Source organism: Sminthopsis crassicaudata, chromosome 2 (assembly GCF_048593235.1).
Source record: "Sminthopsis crassicaudata isolate SCR6 chromosome 2, ASM4859323v1, whole genome shotgun sequence".
Taxonomy (NCBI): Eukaryota; Metazoa; Chordata; class Mammalia; order Dasyuromorphia; family Dasyuridae; genus Sminthopsis; species Sminthopsis crassicaudata.
In genome coordinates this window covers 332126402-332147433 of record NC_133618.1, presented here as the reverse complement: position 1 = coordinate 332147433, position 21032 = coordinate 332126402, and the positions used below count along the sequence as shown (strand labels likewise).

The following is a 21032-nucleotide window of genomic DNA, read 5'->3' as shown; positions in this document are numbered from 1 at the left end:
CAATATGAACAGTAGCCATGTTTCCCCCTTCTTCCTTTCAAACTAGAGGCTTTTAACCTTTTCTATTTTCTTTCCCTCCTTCTGGCTTACAGTTCTCATTGAGAAATGAAGTACGATGCTCATTACATATATATATATATATATATATATATATATATATATATATATATATATATATATATATATAATTATGTTAAACATCAGGCTTTTCTAAAGCCACACTTGGTAAAAGAAAAAAAAATAAATAAATCATAACCCTATTTGGAAAGTGGATGGAAACAAGTAACTGGGAATTTTAAAATAACATAATATGGGAAAACATTAACATTATAATTTCCTAAAAATATGATATGCATCATCAGAGTCCATTTGCAGTCTTCTATACCAAAGCTTTTTAACATTTTTTTTGTGACATGGGCTCTCATTTGTCATTCTGGTGAATGCTATGAACCAACTTCTCAGAATGTTTTTAAATGCATAAAATACACAGGATTACAAAGGAAATCCTACATTAAGTATTCCTGAATCTATTTTATTAGCAGATATTATTACAAATTATCATACAATAAGATACCTTGGTTCTAAATGTTTCTGTATCCATGTCCCATATAAGATAACTCAATCTAAGAGCTGAAATTTTATCTTCTTATTAGACTAGGGAAAAAAATGCTAAGTTAGATTTAAATTCATAAAGCACAAAGGATCTTTTTGAGAAAAGGAGGATCCATATTAATGACATGATTCCCTCCATGAAAGAGAAAACAGATTACCTGACAGCAAGAAAATAATGTATCATGAGTACAATGAGAGCTAACTAGCAGCAAGGTGAACAACTAGTCAACAGCTTAGATTAACAGGAAGCAAAATCTGTTTAGCAGAAAGTGGAGAAAAAAAAAGCCTATGAAAATATAAAAGTTTTTGTGACAAAGAAACCTAGAACTTCAACTTTTTATCACTCTGAAAATAAATGGAGGTGTTCAGCTTAAAGAAAATTTCTTGATGATGTTCTTAACATCTGATATTATAGAGGCCATAGCTTTAGTCATTCATTTTTCTCTGGTTCCTATACATCCAAGACTTTAAATAATAATTTAACTACTTCCTTCTCATTGGTGTCACCATGTCTGACATTACAGAGCTAATACCAAAAGCGTTACAGGGCTGATCTTTCACAATTTGGATCACAAACACAAGAGACAATATTATAAAAAATACAAAAATGCTTTTCACTATTTCATTATTAATGTAATTTTAAGGTTTACAAAATCCTTTATATCTCACCAGGGAGATTACTGGTATTATACTGTTACTACTATTACAGGTAGTATTACTCACAATTTGCAGATAATGAAACAAGAAGTTTAATGATTTGCCAGGCCTGCAAGAGTCAGAGGGGCAATTTTAACTTAGTTACCAACAGAACTCTATCTACACTGCCAAGCTGTCTCAAAAGGTCTACAGACCAAACATTTGAAAATTCAGATTCACACTGCTTAGTTTTCCATAACCAGTCTATCCACTGTTCCTCATTAAAAATAATTCCATTTCTTGTCTTTGTGACTTTGTACAGGTTGTACTTCAGGCCTAGATTGCTCTCTCTTCCCATTGCAATCACAATCCTTATCTTTTTTCAAAACACAGGTTAAGTATAGCCTTCTACAGGGGGTCTTTCAGGGCCCTCAGATCTTAGTAAGATCCACCTCACAAAAAAATTATTTTGTATTTACAATTGTCCCTCAACATTCACAGGGGTTGAATGCTGAATCCCCATAAATGTAAAAACCATGAATAACTCTAGGTCCCACCCCAAAACTTCATTTTTAATTATTCTGATTGTATTTATTTAACACAAAAACAAGGAAAACAACATATTTCACTCATAAAAAAAGCTGCAGTTTCTATTCGAGAGAAGTATCTCACACACTATGCAGAGGCTTTGCAGCTGCTAATGTAACTACAGCAACTGTTTCACAGAATTTTCTTCTAGTATGAAAAGTGCAACATATAATGAATGACTACTGCCGAAGAAAATCATGTAACTGAGTCTGGATGCAAGAAGGACAAAAAGAAGGCATTCCCAAATAGAGTGTGTAACCTGTACTTCTTTAATCCACTGAAACTTTTAACAAAATATTACTGGTTATAATAAATTGATATACTTTACTTATGGAAGCAAAAAAAAAAAAAAGATTAATAATGTATGATATTTATGTATTTATGCCTTACTAGTTGGGTTTTTTTTTTTTTTTATTCTTTACATATTCAGGTCAATTGCAATTTTCCTTAGTAAGCTGAAAATATTCAAAAGCTCCTATTTAATTATCAGTGGCCAACCCCAAAACAACAAAAACCATGAATGTGAATGAATGACTGTACTTATCAGGATACATGTTTTTTGCCCAATCACTCCAAACTAAAACATTAAGTTCCTAGACAAGAGGGACTATCTATTTTTTTGTATTTGCATCCCAAGCACAGTGCCTAACACAAAGTTAGGATTCAATAAATGCTTGCTGTTTTGAATGAATATGACCTAATTGATTTTGTCAGAATCCTGAAGTTGGAAGGAATCTTTGACTCCATCTAGATGAATACCTGAAAAAATATCCACAGAAAACAAAGCGTACAAGTACTCTGATATTTGAAGACTCCCTATCCAAAGAGAATACACTAATCACTACTATCCTCTCAAAGTACCCATTTCTATTTTTGAGAAATACTTGTTAAGAAAGAGAGCTGGCCGTGAAATGAATAAGAACTGGATAATTCTGAGATGTATACAAATATGTACACATACATAAAAATATGTATGTGCATATGTGGGTATGTTTGTTTAACTTTTGCCCCCTAAAATTCTAGAAAGTTGAAGAACAGTTGCAGATCTATGTTTTTCAAAGTGGGAATTCCCTACATTTAAATTTAGGTCTTGATGACTCCTCTTCTCCCAGCTACTCAACATTTTCCCCAAAAAAATAAATTGTTCAACTGTATTGTTCACATAAATCCTAATTCTGACAATCTTAATTTGGAATTCTAATTTTGCCACCAGGTCAGTTCTGACAACAAACTTATTTCTTTTTTTCCAGGAACTATACAAAGTCTTTGAATAAAAAGAACATCTTTAACTTAGACTCCCAAAACCTCTTTTCCTGTCCAAAAAATTTTCTTCAGGTCCTTCATGTTTTCTGATGTAATCTTAATGCCTTAGTCCATGTCCTATGGATTCTCCCACAGAGAATACATTCCTATAATGAAACACTCAAAACAGGAACCTGCAGGGATAATTTCCTCTGCAGAGCCTCCATTATGGTAGGACATAGTTGACTAATATCATTGTTGTGATTTTGATGAGTGTCAGATTCAAGAGATTTCAGGCTCATTGTCAAATAAAATGTCTATCTTCCAACCTTTTAACTGGGTAAATACAAATTTTAAAAATCCAAACTTCATCAGATTGCTTGGCAGCAGTGTTTCTGAAGTCATCAGCATTGCAAGGACAGATATCAAAGATGCTATGGAGTTATAAACATCAAGATTTGGCAAAAGATTGGAATTACAGAGTAAATGACCATGAGGATCAAGAATAACATGGAAGTTATAAAACTAGGAGACTGGAAGAATGGTGGTGCCTTCAAAAGAAATAGGGGAATTTGGAAAAGGAGTAAGTTTTGAAGAAATAATAATGAGTTATATTTTAGATATGTTGAATTCATGAAGTCTAAGGAACATCCAATATGAAATGTGCATTGCAATAGGCAAAGTATTATCAGAAGCTCATGAGTGATATCATGAAGCCCATGAGAGATATAAGAATAGTTTACATAGATCTGGGAATAGTCTATAAGGGGATGGTAATTAAGCTCATGGGAGCAACATGAAGTCACTAGAAAATGTAGTGAGAAAAGAGAGCCCAGACCAAAAGCCATAGAAACACCAGAGAGGGGATAATATGAATAGAGCCATCAAAGGAGAGTAAAGAGAGGTCAAAAAGATTAAGAGGAGAGGTCAAACAGGAGACACTAAAGTCAAAAAATCCCAAAGAAAGAATATTCAGGAGGAGAGAATTGTCAGCAATGCAAAAACAGTAGGAAGATTAAAAATGGAGAAAGACAGAAAAAAAAAAAAAGTTTGGATAATTAAGGGAATTTGGTTTGAAGAAAGCAGTTTCTGTTGAATGAGGTCAGAAGTCAATCTAAGCAAAGGGCTAAGGATTAAGTGAGAGAAGGGAAAGTATAAACTGTTTTTTCAAGGAGTTTGGCTATGAAAAGAGTGGAACTTTAAAAGATGGTAGGAAAAATGCACACTCATATCAACTGGCTAGTATTTTTTTGTTAACCATTTCTCTCTTTTGCTTTCACTCATAAAAATAGTCAAAAACATCTCCCACTTTTTTCTTAATGACTTCACAGTTGAAGTGTCTATCTGGGTCCAAATAGAACCATAATATCTTACAGTATAGCTACATTATAGATTACATTACATTCCTACATTAAGTAACTATGAAATAAATATGAAAACATTTCATCTTCATAGTTGCATTCCCTATAAACTAGTTAATACATTTTAAAAATCCTAAAAATATGGACTTGGAAACGCTAGTAGCAGATAACATCTAGCTCCCCATTAATCAACACTCCTGGAATACTCTACCTCCAAAAAGTTGTTTCTCTAACACATTTCAGAGATGACATTTTTCCTGTACAAGCAAGGAAAACCTTTACTGTTACCAAACAACAATTTGGGGAACTGCCACATTACCCAGTATGGATACAGATTTAAAGGCCTTTAGCATCCGACCTCAAACTTTAGATAACTATAAAGAATATCATTTACTATTAATAATAATAATCTGCATTTGGACAAATATATCTGAAGTATGGGTTTTCTCCTTTTTTCCTTTTCTAATACAGATGCTGAATTACCACATAATGACATATATGGAAAGTCATTTGCCATCTATTAGGAGCTAAAATGAAGAAAAGAAATTGATCAAATCTCCTCATTTACAAATTCCTATAATGCACAGAGCTCTCATTTCAATTGTTCCAATTGAAAATAATGAATTAATAAATCAATATTTTAAAGAATGTTGTTTATTTTTAAAAAGCTATAACAGAAAACCCTATTTCACACAAATATTACAAGTGGAAGCAAAACTGGTAGCACTTCCTTTGAGAAACAAGAAAACTCTTCATCTACCAAAACATGAGATTCTCAGTTTTGAGTGTTTATTTCAATGTATACAGATGTGATAAGATATGTTGTGTCACATTTATCTATGACAAACATGCATCTAGGTAACTTTGTCTTTCTAGGTCAGAAAGTGAATTTGAGAATCTTACATGATTTTTCACAAATATCCTCTACACACCTAAGATTAAAAAGAAAATCTTTGTTATAAGATGAATTTTAATATTTATTATAATCTATAAGAAAGTGATAAATTTTTGTTTTCTAATTCAAGCACATTTCAAATACTTTGGCATAAGAAAGTTATCTTAACCCCCCATATCATTGTACAATTTTGCAAAGATTCTTCTTTTCAATGGAATTTTGTCCTTGTAATGATTAAGTTCTATAGGTCAGTCCCACATTATAACATTTTTATTTTTTTAAATATGTCAATTATAATAATTTTTTGATGTGGCACTGCCAAAGATTTTAAAAGAAATAATTCTTCCTTAAAATCAGTCTCAACGTAGCATATATGCAATCAAATGAACATCTTTAACTACATCTTTTGCTTTTTTCACATGTAATGCAAATAATTATTTAACTTCTCAATCTATTGCAAGATCTTCAGACACATAAGCATTTCTCTTCTCTCTCTCTGGCCCATTCCCCAAGTGGAACCATTCTAAGAGCTTTTCTATGTAATTTGCTAAGTATCATTTCAACCATATCAATAGTTATAGACAGCAATTTCTCCTACCTAATGAGGCTTTTTACACTAGTAATTACATAAGCAATCTTATACAATATGAGTAGTCCTTTTGATATCATAGACATGGTTTTTCTTTGCTTACTTTTTTAAGTAAGAGAACTAATATTCTCTGAAAAATTTTCATCTAGCCATCTTATTCCTCAATCAAATTTGACATAAACAGACTTAATTCTTTTAATACCAATAATAAATAATAACTGCAGACTATAGCTATAGAGTTGGAAAGAATCATCAGAGGACATCTACTCCAACCCTATTGGGGTTTTTTTTGTTTGTTTGTTTTTTTCAAAAGAAAAACAGATGAAGCATAGGAAGGCTAATTTGCTAGCCTAAAGTTACATAGACAACAAATGACAGAATCAAGATTCAAACCTAGGTCGAGTGCAAACCCAGGATTCCTTCCACTTCACTATCCACTGAAGATGAATTTCTTGTGCTAGTCTCACTTTTATTGACTTTTAATGTAAACAATTTTTCCCAGGGAAAAAAAACACATGATATTTCAGTTGCATTTCAATTCCTACCCAAATGCTCTCCTAAACTTTATAATCTCCAGAAATTCATTAACTTGCAAGATGACATATCACTTTAAAACTCATATTTCCTTAGTAACCCTGTCTCTGGGGTCCTACCCTCCCTTAGATTATGGACATCAGAGAGCTCTTTCCACAGTTACCATTTAAGGAAGGTAATCTGAAATCACCTTATCATTTTCTCCCTTGGCTGTAAAACTTCATCATGTCCCTGCATCCTCTCCCTATCCTCCAATTTTTCAGCCTTTTTTTATGTGTTATATATTTTTATGTGTTCCTTTTTAGACCTCTTGTACATATTTTGTACTTATGGGGATAAGATTGTAAGTTCTTTGTTGGTAGAGATTGTCTTTTATCTTCCTTTATATCTCCAGCATTTAGTAAAATGTTGGGAATACATTAAATGCTTAATAAATGTTTGCCACTTCAAAAAATATTCAATAATTTTGGACATCTGAGTTTTATAAAAACTTGAGCTATTTTCAACCACAATGCTTCTCTCCATTGCATTTTAGGGACCCTTCAATTTTATGTCTTCATAAACTTCATAAACTTACATTATTCATAGATTATCAACAGTTGCAGAACTGGTAGATATTTTTTTTAGGGGAGGGGGGAAGACACCAAATTGACCTTGTTTGTGCCTAGGGAACCACCAATAAGGAACCACCTTTTGTCAATAAGTATTAGTACCCAATATGCAACATTTTAAGTCTTAAAGGATTGAATATGTCATTTGGAAGCTAAGTAATTTTGGGGGGAGGAAGGGGATAGGGGTCCTTCCAAAGAACTTTTTCAGAGTTTCAGAGATAAAATGTGTCAAATGTAGAATATCATTAATGAAATGAGATTTTGTTTCAGGAAGAGGTTTAGGGAAATGAAAACACTACGCAATAGTCTAAATACAATTCAGCTACTGGGTCCTATTCCTATTTAATTCAGAGCCAATTTATTTCCATCTACAGTGTCCATTCAAGATATGGCCTTAAGACACCAGTTCTAAAGGCAGTCTATTCAAATACATACCCCATAAACTAAAAAGGCATCCTTCTTCATTCAATTATTTATTCAAGCACTGATATGAACTGAACTCTCATGCATTTAAAAAAATTACCAAATGTTACATATGAAAAGCATTAACAAGAATCATCATTACCAAAGGTGGCTTAGTAACATATTTTAATTTTTGCCAAAAATGAAAAAAAATATGTATATTTTATAAGAACTAACTGAAACATTATACCAGAAAAGTCTACGACATTTTTTTCTTTTTTCCTAACCACTCATAGAAACCTACCTGAGAGACTCTGCCATCCGCCTCAAGTCTTCATTCTGTTGTTTTAAGCGTTCCAGCTTTGCCAGTATCTTGGAGAGTTCTCTACTAGAGTGATCAGGATGATCATTGTCCCTTACTAAGTGTCCACCTATGTAAAACAACAAAGTCCCCCAAGCAAAAAGAATGAGCATAATCCAACGCCAGGAGCCAGTCCATGGCCTCATTTTCAGGTTCTCAACTCTCTCCTTTTGCTTGCCTAGAGCTCAAAGAGCTACAAACAACATGGTGACTTGGAAGATAGCACAAAGGTGGGTTGGTTGCCCCTTTTTTTTTTTTTTATTTCAACACATGATGCTTCAAACAAATTAGTATCTGTTGAGAGTCCGTGAGCAATTTCTTTCAGAAATCCTTCCAATGTTATGAGTAGGAAGCCTTCTTTTCAAGTCCTTGGATTTTACATTCTGTGGAAAAAATAAAAAATGAATTTAATGAAATGATTCAAGTTTATGGAAAACAGAATGTACTGACCTTAAAGAATTTTTAAATGTTTTAAAATCTTAGAGGCCTTTGGAAGTCTGGTGAAAAGCTCAAAGATCACAATCTCAGACAATTTTTTTTAAAATAATACAAAGGAATACAAAGGAAAACAATTATATTGAAATATGTCATAAAATATTTTAAAAGATAGTTCATGGACCCCCTGAAATCTATTTATGTTTTACCTTTGTAGCTCAAATTAAGAAACTGATTTAACAGAAAGACACTATATATGTGTAGCAAGTAAAATGGAAAAGTTTTTGGTATCCACAGCAAATGAGCTCTGTATACTAGTTCAATCTGTCCCAGATAACAACACAATTAGCTCTAGGTCTAAAAAGGACATAGACATCATCAGCCTTTTTTCTTCTTGCTACTGTCATTCTCTGTTTACACATGAAAATGACAAGATTTTTATCTTGGTTGAAGATAATAACCAGAAAATGCCCTCTTCTACATATTTTGTACTATTTCCTATTTATCTTCAAAAGAAATAAAAACATCATTAGTAGTAAATGACTACAACTCTTCAATCCCATCCCTTACACCCTTTATCTCAGTTTACTAGCTAGACAATATTTATCTCAGCAGACTATATGCAGTTGCTACTTTCAGAATAAACTCTACAATAAAGTATATACTAGTGAGTCAGAGGCTACAAGAGAAATTAAGAAGCCGGCAAATACCTCTCCCAATAACAGAAGCTAAAGTTCTCAACTGAATAGCCCTAGTAGAAGATCCTCCTAAAACAAGATGAGTTTTCCTCATTTAAAACAAAAATATGTATCTTTGCTATTGCGCCTTTTGAACTGACTGCATTTTCAATTTCACTTGATTTGGTTTAGAATTAATTTTGGTAACACAAAAATTTCTCCTTTACTCAACAGTGAGTAAAGAAAGACAATTTTTAAAATTATATGAATATTCCAGATACAGGGAGATGTGTGTCAAGCCACATATCTTTTTCTGAAAATGGTGACCAAAAGTACAATAAATTAAACTTTTTGTTTTTTGAATTGAGTATGTTGATACTTTATTATATTTACATTACAATTGAATGTAACAGAAGGATAAACTTAATGATTAGGTCAAAAAACTTTTTTTTTTTTTTTTAATTTTTAAAAAGGCCTATTTGAGGGGCAATTAGGTGGTGAAGTGGATAGAACACCAGCCCTGAAGTCAAAAGGAGCTGAGTTCAAATCAGACCTCAGACACTAAACACTTCTTAGTTGTGTGACCCAGGGCAAATCATTTAACTCCAATTGCCTCAGGAAAAAAAGGGGTGGGGGAGAGAGAAGAGGTGCCTACCTGAAAGAGCTGACATAATAAGGTTTAAAATCGTATTCCAGGACTTCTCTTTTTCTACTTTAGAACTAAGATTCTGAATTACACTTAAAACAAGAAATTAAGGTAGGAAAATTTTTTTCTTTTTCAAAATGCTTTACATTAATGATTTGATTCTTATTATAACTTGTGAAGTAGGTGCTATTATTATCCCCATTTTACAGATGAAAAAAAAAAAATAAAGCTCATAAGATTTAAGAAATTTTCCCAGTGGTCACATAACTAGTTAAGTATGGGAGGCAATAATTGAACTCTTCTGGATTCATTCTTTTCAGACATCTTATCCATCATGCTATTTAGCTGCATTAAGCATTTTTAAATTCTTAAGTACTTTATTATCCCTAGTACTAGAATTGAATAGATTTATGCCCACTTAAATAAGAATCTGAAGAAAGCCCAAATAAGCAACGAAGCATGCTACTGAAAGTTTGGTATCTTTTCTCTGTTCTTTTATTAAATAACCTTCAATTATGTCCAGCTGCTTTTACTAACGTTACCTTATTTGTTCAATTCTTCTTTCATTACTCTTTACCTTACTAAGTGAAGTCTTTTTAATCTCCTTTTGAAACCCCAATTGACCTAATGTGGACCTTTTAAGATTTCCCAACAACAAAGAGAAAAATTAACACTTTCAAATATATTCTAATAAATGAATGTGCTTCAAACAGTCAACATTAACAGGATCTTTTAACATGCAACCCATTAGTTCTATGGCTTTTATATGTTCATAGGACATTTTGAAATTCCTGTCATAATGTCCCTTCAACTCACCAATATAAAATACCATACTGTATAAAAAGCCCTTCAGAAAACCCTGCCTTCTTTTCTTTTGAAGGTAGCTAGCCTACAAATCAACATCGAGTAAAAGCCATAATTCCCTCCAAAAACAAAGGAAAGCTTAAAGGACTATTTAAATAAAGAGCAATAAAAGTGTGTGCAATAACATTTTACTTAGAATTACAATGGTACACAGCAGCCATAAATTTGCAATGCTAGAGGCAAAACATACAAGGAGACACTTAGACAGAGACAGGAGTTTACAGAGCCATAAAAGTAGGCCTACAGAATTTAGTTTAAATTGATACCAGTGGATTTTAGAAACAAACAAACAACAACAACAACAAAAACAGCAAAAATGCTGAGACTTGTTAAATAACAATGTATAGCAAACACAGATGCTTCATGATCTGTCACATGAGTTAGAATTTACAGATACAATATATGTGTCAATTCTATTCATTGGCATTATTTTCCATTTCTTAAACTACAATATTGTAGCCTTTAAGGAAAAATATTTCCTGTTTAGGCTTCATTTTTCCTTTTCAAATGTCAGGATAAAATGAAATGACAAGGCTAAATTAAAGAGAGAAATGTCAAATTGGGGAAAATGTCATTTCTAAAGAATCTTAAGGGGGCAGCTAGGTGGCGCAGTGGATAGAGCACCAGCCCTGAATTCAGGGTTCAAATCTTATCTCAGACACTTAAGACTTCCTAGCTGTGTGACCCTGGGCAAGTCACTTAACCCCTACCTCAGAAGGAAAAAAAAAAAAAAAGAATCTTAGCATGCCCCCTCCCCACTTAAAAGTGAGTTCCTAAATGTAAATTTTGTGACAGATAATCCAGTCAGTAAATAAACTTTTCTTAAGCACCTATTATATAGCAGAAACTGTGCTACACTCTGGGGATATAAAAAGAAACAAAATTAAAATCCCTTGCCCTCAAAGAGTTCCTACTCCAATAGGAGAAAAAGCAATCAAATATATGTTTAAAAAAAAAAAAAAGACATAAAGACATCACAAAGTGTGATGATAAATAAAAAATTACTTTAACAAAATAAAGTCATTTTCCAAATTAAAAAAAACTTATCACCATTGCAAGACCAAATAAGCCATACTACTTCTATGTTTAATAAATTATTCATATTTACCTAATGTTTTAAAATTTGTAGATTTACACTTCCCTCTTACTGCAAGGATTTACATATCTACATAAAAAAGAGCTTTGCTGAGACCAAAGGAAAGCCAGGGAACAATTCATTGCTTGTGTTTTTCCCTATAACAGAGTTTCAGATATAACCTTAAGGTCTCTAGAAATTTTAAGACAATATACCTGGCAGAGCACAATGGCTGCTGAAAGAATCAATGAGGAAGAATGAATTAATCAGTAAACATTTATTAAGCACCTACTATGCTAAGCACTGGTGGATTATACCCTATCGCCTGCCACTTGAAAGCAAGAATCCAAGTTCTCAAGAAGCTCATAATCTAGTTCGGGGAAACAACAAGCAGATAAGGAAAAGAAAGCATTAAAATTAAGAGGGAAAAGACTTCCAATTAAAGGTGGGGTTTTAGTTGGCAAGTAAAGGCCAGGGAAGTCAGTAGGCAGAGTGAAAGAAGGTGATTATTCCAGGTAGGGAGGAAAGCCAGAGAAAATGCTCATAGGCCAAAGATGAAGTGTCATGTTTATAAGACAGCCAGAAAGCTAATAACTAAATCAAATACATAGCAAGGAGTAAGGTATAAGAAGATCGGAAAGGTAGTATTGATGTGAACTCTAAAATCAACCTAGTGTGTTCCCTAGTCAAAAAATGCAAAAAGCCCAGCCCACTCCCATTATTAACCATAATCACTACACAAAAAGACCAGCTTTCCCAAACTGTCTTATTATTATCATAGTTAAAACAGGCATGATGTGAACTCCATCAAGCATAATTGCAAAAAGTTAATTCTCCCAGATTTTCCTATAAGCATTTTTAAAATAGCCAAAGATGGAAAATCAGTTTTCTCAGACAACCTTGATGGGAACTCAGTTTTCCCAGTTCTTAGTATCTTGAAGACAATATCTCAATATCTCAATACATATTCTTGTCACTTTCTAGATCCCACCTTTATTTCCCTCTTATGAGCTATAACAAGTACGTTCCCTCAAAAGTATGCCATAAAACCATCTTTGGATTTTGTCCATGATCTTTTCTCCTGAATAAAAGTACCTTTGGGCAAAAGAGAAGGCCATTGTGATTTCAATACATATGCATTGAGCCTTATGAACTAGAAATTGCTGTCCCCATCATCTGGAGATCCTCATCAGACTGTGTTTAGATAATGGAGAGCTTTGAATGTCAACATATTTATTTGCACCTAGTAGTTATAGAAAGCCACTAGATTTACTGAGTGGTGTTGTGCCACAGTTCTCTTTAATTGCTGTGACTCAGTTTCCCTAATTGGTTCTGCCTTCTTTTCCCTTATTGTCCTGACAGAGTTTCCCTGAATTGTTCTACCTCAGTTTCCTTAACTGTTCTGCCTCAATCCCCTTAGTTGTAAATCCCCCCCCCACCTCTGGTTTAATTAAGACTGAGGACCATTTGCTCTAAGGTTATAAATTGTATAATGTGAGGCTCAAGATGAGGGGAGATCAGACTTCCTGGCTCCTAGCTCCTTCTGCCCTCAAGAATTTATGACACTGCCCCTCGAAAATATTCCAAAAGATAAGACTATCCCGGATACTTCACATACATCTTTACTTCTATTTATTCAAACATCCTGACTCTGGCTTTTAGTAAGAATTTATAGCCTCCCCCCATCCTGACAGAACCAAATGGTTCTATAAAATCTTTTGCGCTCTTTTTCCTTTGTTCAGAAAGGTATAAGAGGACTTGGGATTCTCCCATTTGTCACTGGATACTCTGAGACAAGAGTCCTGTCCAGTCAATTAAACTCTCCAATTAATAAAATATTTAAAATTCTCTAATCTCTATCTTGCCTTAGTTTCTCTGGCATTACAGTAGTAAAGTGCTTTACAAAAATCACCCAGTAGCTGACTAAAGGATGAACTGGAGTAAGGAAAGACTAGAGGCAGCCAAATCCCCAAGAACTTCAATATGCCAAGCATGAGTTTACATAGTTTTACGTAGAAGGGAATGTGTGTAAGTGATATTTATTTCTTAGATAAAATCAAAAGGCTTTGGCAACAGTTTAGATGGGGGTAGGGAGAGGAGAAGTTGATGACTCCTAAGTTGTAAACTTGAGAGATAGTGAGATGGTGTTACTCTGTAAAGTAATAGAGAAAAGAATATGGAGGAAGAAAAGATTAGTTCAATTTTAGACATATTTAGTGTAAGATATGTACCTTAATTTCAGGTATCTGATTCTAATTTTCTTTGATTTTTAGTTTGTACTTCATTGGGATGAAGTAAAAGAAAAGTCACTCTCAGTACGCAAGATAGAAGTTAAGGCTGGAGACCCACTGTGGAAAGAAGTGACTTTCTGGTCTTTTGGGCAAAAAAACAAAAAAGACTTGAAGAATAGGTTAAACCATACAGTCTGCCAGACTCTAAAGAGAAAATTAAGAATTTATCTGAGGACTAAGGACATTAAGCAGCAGAGGGGACAGTATGGTTTACAGAAAAACTGAAGTGGATTTTATGTCAGAGAAACTAGGTTTGAATACTAGCAGGCCACTACTATCTCTATAAACTTAATTAAGAATCAGTTTTCTTAACTGTAAAATGAAATGGTTGGACTAAATTGCTTCTATTCCTTCCAATATAAATCTATAGTCATGAAAACTGCCATCCAGATCCACAGCCTGGAAGGTCTAAATATAAAAAAAGCATTTTCCTAAAGCAAAGATGAAGAACATCCAAACAAGAAGCTGATTCCCCCAAGAGGCAGTTAAAAAAAAAAAAAAAAAAAAAAGCCTAAGGTGCAGTGGAGGGATTAATATCTGAGAGGGGACTTCAAGGCATAACAATAGCTAGGAGGCAGGTATCAATTTGATTGATAGTGACAGAAGCAAAGAATCTTCAGATGACAGTGAAGGAGGAAAAGAACCGGAATAATAAGGCAGTCCTCTCTCCAATTTCCCTGAAGTCACAGTTTAAGAGGCAAGGATCTTCCCACTCATTTGTTCCAGCAAAACCCAAATGAACTTCCTTCTGTTTTCAGAGAATGAAAACCCCCCTGCACTTTCTACCCCAGAACATTTATTCCCTTTTCCACACTGGCAGAAGGGGTCTGTAAAGGTAACTGCTTTCACAAGTTTTAAAGACAATCAGAAAAACTGTGTTTCATATGTTTTCCTGTGAGTTCTATTATTTGGGATGTTTGGTGGCCTGGTGTTTATGGATAAACTCTGTACTGAATGGAAGCTGAATCTAGCCCCTTCAAAGTTGAAATTGGGTATTATGTGGAGATCAGAGAGGCAAAGGATTAACTTCAATACTATGTGGGGAGCAATTACATTTCTATCAGGGACTAATTCAAATGGTTGGGGTGAAGGGAGAAGGGAAAGGGAGAGGGAGAAGGGGAGAGAGAGAAGGGGAGAGAGGGAGAGAGAAAGGGGGAGGGGAGAGGGAGGGAAGAAAGGAGAAAAGGGGAGGGAGATAGTAGGAGAGGGGGAGGAAAGAAAGAGAGAGAAAGAGAGGAGAGAGGAGGGAGACAGAGAGGGAGGACAAAGAGAAGGGGGAGAGAGAAGGAAGATGGGGGGGCAGTAATTGAGTATGGTATGTTTCTCTATGAGAGCCCTATCCACAAGTCTTCAAAGCAGACAAATCCAATTCTGACCCAGGTGATATCAATGGATCAAGTTCAAACTATCTTTAACAAGGACTTCAGAGACCCATGAGTTATCATTTCTTACTCCTTTTCCTTAAACTTTAGACTCCAATTTAACAAGGACTTTTAATTTCTTTTTTCTTTCAAATTCTAGCAATAACACAATCAAAATGAGCAAGTATAAACTAGTGTCTAAATGTCAAAATGTATTGTGTTACATTTAGACACTGTTGTTACCCAATTCCTAGACAATAGAGCATAACTCAATGGCAGAACCTGATGCTCATCAAGGGCTGTTAATATAGTTTAGGGCGATAATGAAGGGGTGCTGCCCCATGTTCAGTGTGGGACAGCTGAAAATTGCATTGTTAGGTAAAAAGGAAATAAGATGCAGTCATTATATTAATCAAATAACAAGAGGAATTCCTGAACAACTGTTAATAAATCTGCCACTATCAAAAAAGGAAATAAGATTATCATTCCCAAAGTGAAAGGTGGAGGGAAAAGATGGACAGAAGGAGGAAGGGACAGACAGAGAAGATCTGTTTATGTCTAATATGGAAAAGATATTCAGTAAAACTATAGCATTCATTCTGTAGAATGAAGCTTTTCTTGTCCTCATGCTGTCCAGGCTGTCAGAAAACCAGAGGTAGGGGGTTCTGGACTCCAGTGGGTAGTGAGGCTAATGGTTTGAATATTTAGTCCTTTGGGTCAACTGAGAAGTGAGGATATTTTCAATACCTTTTTAATGGAATACCAGCCTAATCTGCATGAAGTAGGAGCTTTAGAAAAGCCAATGCAATTTTAAAAGTAGAGGAATTAGAAGATATTGCTTATAACATACTCTTCAAAATTCAGCTACTGAAGTAACATAAGACTAGTGGGAAAGCAAGGCAAAGAAATACAGGATATGAATGAACAGCCTTTAGTTGTGCTGACAGTATAAAAAGGGCAGATATGTAAGTTCTTCAATACATTATTATTACTGGAAAGGAGAAGAAACCCCTCTCTAATTCTTAATTACAATAATAAAAGTTGCTTTTGATTGTATGAATTGAGGAAGCAGTACCTACAGAACAGATGGATACCACTAGTCTTACCAAAATGATGTAGTATTTAATGTATAACCAAACTCTATGGTTTTACCTATTGATGTAAATACTGCAAAAACAATTTCCAAGTTGCCTAGAATTGATAGAGTTCTGTAGGAGAACAGGAAAAAGTGCTCAAAAGATATGTACTTTCCCAAAACAAGAGGAAGACAACCAATTACAAGAGATTTTTTTTTTCTTTTTTTTTTTGCTGAGGTAATTGGGGTCAAGTGACTTGCCCAGGGTCACACAGCTAGGAAGTGTTAAGTGTCTAAGGCCACATTTGAACTCGGGTCCTCCTGACTTCAGGGCTGGTGCTCTATCCACTGCACCACCTAACTGCCTCCTACATGAGATATTATTAAGAAAGCTTTGACCAAGCCTTTTGAAAGGCAAAACTAACAAAACATGCAAAACTAGCTCTTCCAAATAAGTAAAGGAGACTGGAATCCAAGGTTAAAGCAGTCAATTCAGAAAACAGCAACAGCAAAGAAGAATATGAAAAGTGTTTTCTTTAGTTACAACTATTGGCAAGATGGGAATATATGTTGAAAACCTCAGCATATACTAGGCTGTATCAGGAAATGTAACTGGGGATTGAGGAGAGGAACTAGTTTAAGGCCAGTAGAATTAGCAGAATATGCTAATTTATAAGTGAATTCTATTTGTAAGTGAATATACCTAAAAGTGCTATTGTACCCTTCTAATTTAAGAGGCTCTACATTTAAAGTATTAGTGGCACCACTGTTCAAAGCACTTTTGGATCTTTGTGGCCTTCTTCATATTATTTTAAATATATGAAAAGAAATACAAATTTCATCCTATCAGAATGCATTTGGCCTAGTGGATAATCAGAAGAAACAAAGAGGCAGTTTTCAGAAGAATAATTTCAAGTCATCAACAATCAAACTGGAAGAGGAAGGCAGAAACAGAAGGCAGGAAAGAGGGAGTGAGGGAAGGAAAAAAGGGAAAAACTTTTTCAAAAAATGAACAGAAATGAGCAAAAAGATGTTTTATCTAGTCAAATTTAACTTGTTTTAAAAGAATAATGCAATAGACATTCCCTGTTTCACAATACAGTGTGAATACAATCATTTTTATGTTGTTCTTGCCTACTAAAATAATCCTGTTTATTCATATTTATTAAGTTCATAATGAAGAAAATTTAAAATGAATTGATATATCAGGAAGCAACAATGTTTAAAATACATCAATATTTTTAATAGTTTATTATATTTGAAATATATTTCTTGACTTCACAATTAAGGCCTCATCATGATAAGCAAGTAAAGCCACGATTCTAAGGGTTATCCCAGATGAGCACAAGCCGTAAGGCTTTTCCACCAAATTGAAAAGGTTGTGATTATAGGTCCATCACTTCACAGAAACCACTTATTGCAGCTTGGTGTTGCTATGATATGCCACACCAATTATACTGAGTCTTAACACACACCTGGATTAACAACTCCCTTGGGACAACACTACCTGGTTTGTAGATTTGTGAACAAAACATCCTCTGGAATAATTTCTACTTACTCTAACTTATATGTACTTGAAGGGAAACAATGCCATCTCAGTGGTGAAATCTGACAACAGTTGATTCTATTGCTCCTTTTCCTTTATGAAGCATACTCCCATCTAATTCGGTCATCCAGCAATAATCTCTTCGCTTCATTCTTTCCCATAATCAATTCAAGGAAAGAACTATTTACTGATTCCACTTTCAAAGAAAAATCATGATATGACATAGAAACAAATGACTAAGATTTTTCTTGGCTAAACAATAAGCATAATGAATGGATTGCTGTACTTAAGAGTCAAGAAGACCTAAATTCAAATCCAGCCTTTGATACTTAGTAGCTTAGACACTTACCCTGAGCAAGTCATTTTAAAGTTTCCAAATTTTGGTTTTATTATGAAGTCTGAGCTACAAAAATTTCAATTATTTAACAAACATTTATTAAATACATAAACTACATGCTACCACTATATAGGCAGCTAGGTGACCTGAACAACTCATTTAATCCTGTTTGCCTTAATTTTCTCATTTGTAAAATGAGCTTAAGAATGAGCTTAAGAAAACCCCAAAGAGTTGGAAATATTTGACAAATGATTGAAGAACCACCAAAAAAAAGTGAGCACTATGCTCAGGAACTAAAGATGAAAAAGCAAAAATTAAACTGTCTGTCCCAAAGAACTTACATTCTCTGTGGGAGGTATATACAATGAAAAAGAAGTATCTACTATGTGCTGTACTAAAGGCCTCATTTGATCCTTACAATGACCTTGTAAAATGGGCGTTATTATTATACAAGATGAAGAAATTTAAGTGTTTGGATTAAGTGACTTGCTAAGGATTGATTACATAGCTAGCCAATATCTGAGATTGAATTTGAACTCAGTACTTTCTGCTTCTATGCCTAGAGATCTAGCCATGGGCCACCTACCTTCCTGTTGATGAGGATGAAACTGGGGCTCTAAGCGGAGATGGGTCAGTCTTTTCTGGTTTTTTTATTACCTCTCTCTCCTTCCCAAAGTACCAAAGGCCAGGTTCATTTAGTGAATGAATTTGCTACTCAATGCCATGTTAAAACAAAGTCTTTATTGATAAGTAAAGGGATAGGCAGGGAATTGGCTTCTAGAGAGCAAGGCCAGACTGCCTGAAAGGGGACACCACAGAAAAATCGGCCAGCACAAGGCAAGGAAAAGCCTAGTGCAAGGAATAGACTTTTGGAGATTCTTTTTATACACAATCAGGGTCATAAAACAAAGTTTGTATTTAAAAAGGACTTTTCTGTTTCCTTTGTATATAGAGATGTTTGTATATCAAAAAGATTTGTAAATAAGACAAGAATTTCTCTTAAGGATGTAAAATTCTGTTAATCATTTGTGTCTCAGGTTATCTCCTTTAAAGTCTTTTAAGATAGGAATTTCCTGTTAATCATTTGGGTCTGAGACTATCTCTTTTGACCTCTTCACTGTCACACACAAGTAAATATAAAGTTTACATGAAGTAATTTCAAGATGTAAATTTGAGGATTCTTGATTATTACTAGTACCTATTATTCAGAGACTTTCCCTCAAGACCAGTAGTTTCCCCTAAAAGAATTCCAGGTTCTGCTTACCCTAGAAAAAGCAAAGCAGGAACCCAGCAGGAAGAGCCAAAAAGAGAAATTTCAGTTTAAATTACTGTAAACAATATAATATACTGGGGAGATTACCAGCCAGGACAAACCCATGGATTATATGAACACAATTATAAAAACACTTTTCATAAAAATAAAGACCAATCTAAACAACTGAAAAATTATTAATTACTCATGGATAGGGTCAAGGCAATATAATAAAAATGAGAATTCTGTCAAGGCACCATAAAGTGCCAAGCCAATCAAACTATCAAACAATTATTTTATACAGTTAAAAAAAAAATAGTAACAAAATTCTTCTAGAAGAACAAAATATCAAGAATATCAAGGGAATCAATGAAAGAAAATGTTAAGGCAGGCGGACTAGCAATACCATATTTCAAACTATACTACAAAGTGGTATAATTATCAAAACAATCTCTTACTAATTAAGAAACAGAACAATGGATCAAGGAAATAGATTAGGTAAATGACTACTATTTGATAAATGAAAAATTTTTAGGGTAAAGATTCAACATGAGGAAAAAACTGCCAGGAAAAATAAAGCAGTTTGGCAAAAACTAGGCATAGATCCATACCTCATACTGTACATCAAGATAAGGTCAAAGTGCAAAATTCATTTTGACATTGGGAATGAAATAAGCAAATTAGGGAAACATGGGAAAATGTACCTGTCAAATCTATGGGAAAGGGAAGTTTATGACCAAATGAGACAAATGACAATATGGAAAGGCAAAGGGCAGCTAGATGGTGCCATGGATAGAGCACCAGCTCTGAAGTCAGGAGGTCCTGAATTCAAATCTGGTCTTAGACACTTAACAATTCCAAGCTATGTGACCTTGGGCAAGTCACTTAAACCCAAATGCATATATATATATATATATATATATATATATATATATATATATATATATATATAATATGGAAAGCAAAAAAGATAATTTTGAAATTGAGTTTTGTTTTGTTTGTTTGTTTGTTTTGCACAAATAAAACTAATGCAGTCAAAATAAGGAGAAAAATCAGAAAAGCAGATTTGTCTAACAAAGGTTTCTTTCACAACTACATTGGGAATTGTGGCAAAGATTTGGAAACTGAGAAGATGTCCATCAATTGGAAAATGGCTGAATAAGTTGTGATATATGATTGTAATGGAATATACTATTATGCTGTAAAAAAATGATGAACAAAATGATTTCAGAAAAACCTGGGAAGATTTATATGAACTTATGCAAAGCAAAGTGAACAGAAACAGGAGAACATTATATATAAGAGCAGCATTTAATCTACTGTGAATAACTTAGCTATTTTCAACAATACAATGATCCACCACAATTCCAAAAGATTTAGGATGAAAAAAGCTATCTAATCTAGAGAAAACTTGATAAACTTTAAATAAAAATTGAACTTTTAAAAAATGTCTTTATCTTTATTGTTTTATTTTATGCTTGGCTTTTTTTTTTTTTTTTTTTTTTTTTTTTTTTTTTTTTTGCTACATGGCAACTATGGAAATGTTTCATGTGACTTCATGTTTAACAAAATAGTTTTTAAAAGAAAAGGCAAGAGGGTCCTCAAGCCAATCAACACTCAAATCCAGATTCAGGAATCTTAA

At 33.8% G+C, this 21032-nt stretch overlaps 1 protein-coding gene across 4 annotated transcripts in view; it reads right to left on the bottom strand.

Annotated features, from left to right (window-relative positions):
• FUT8 (fucosyltransferase 8) overlaps positions 1 to 21032 on the bottom strand; it is a 442206-nt gene that overhangs the window by 237782 nt on the left and 183392 nt on the right. For all 4 annotated transcript variants that reach the window (XM_074290407.1, XM_074290405.1, XM_074290406.1 and 1 more), the window contains one exon: positions 7775 to 8214. In XM_074290407.1, coding sequence (XP_074146508.1) covers positions 7775 to 7977 — 203 coding nt within the window. In that variant the 5' untranslated portion in view covers positions 7978 to 8214. The remainder of the gene's footprint in view (positions 1 to 7774; positions 8215 to 21032) is intronic.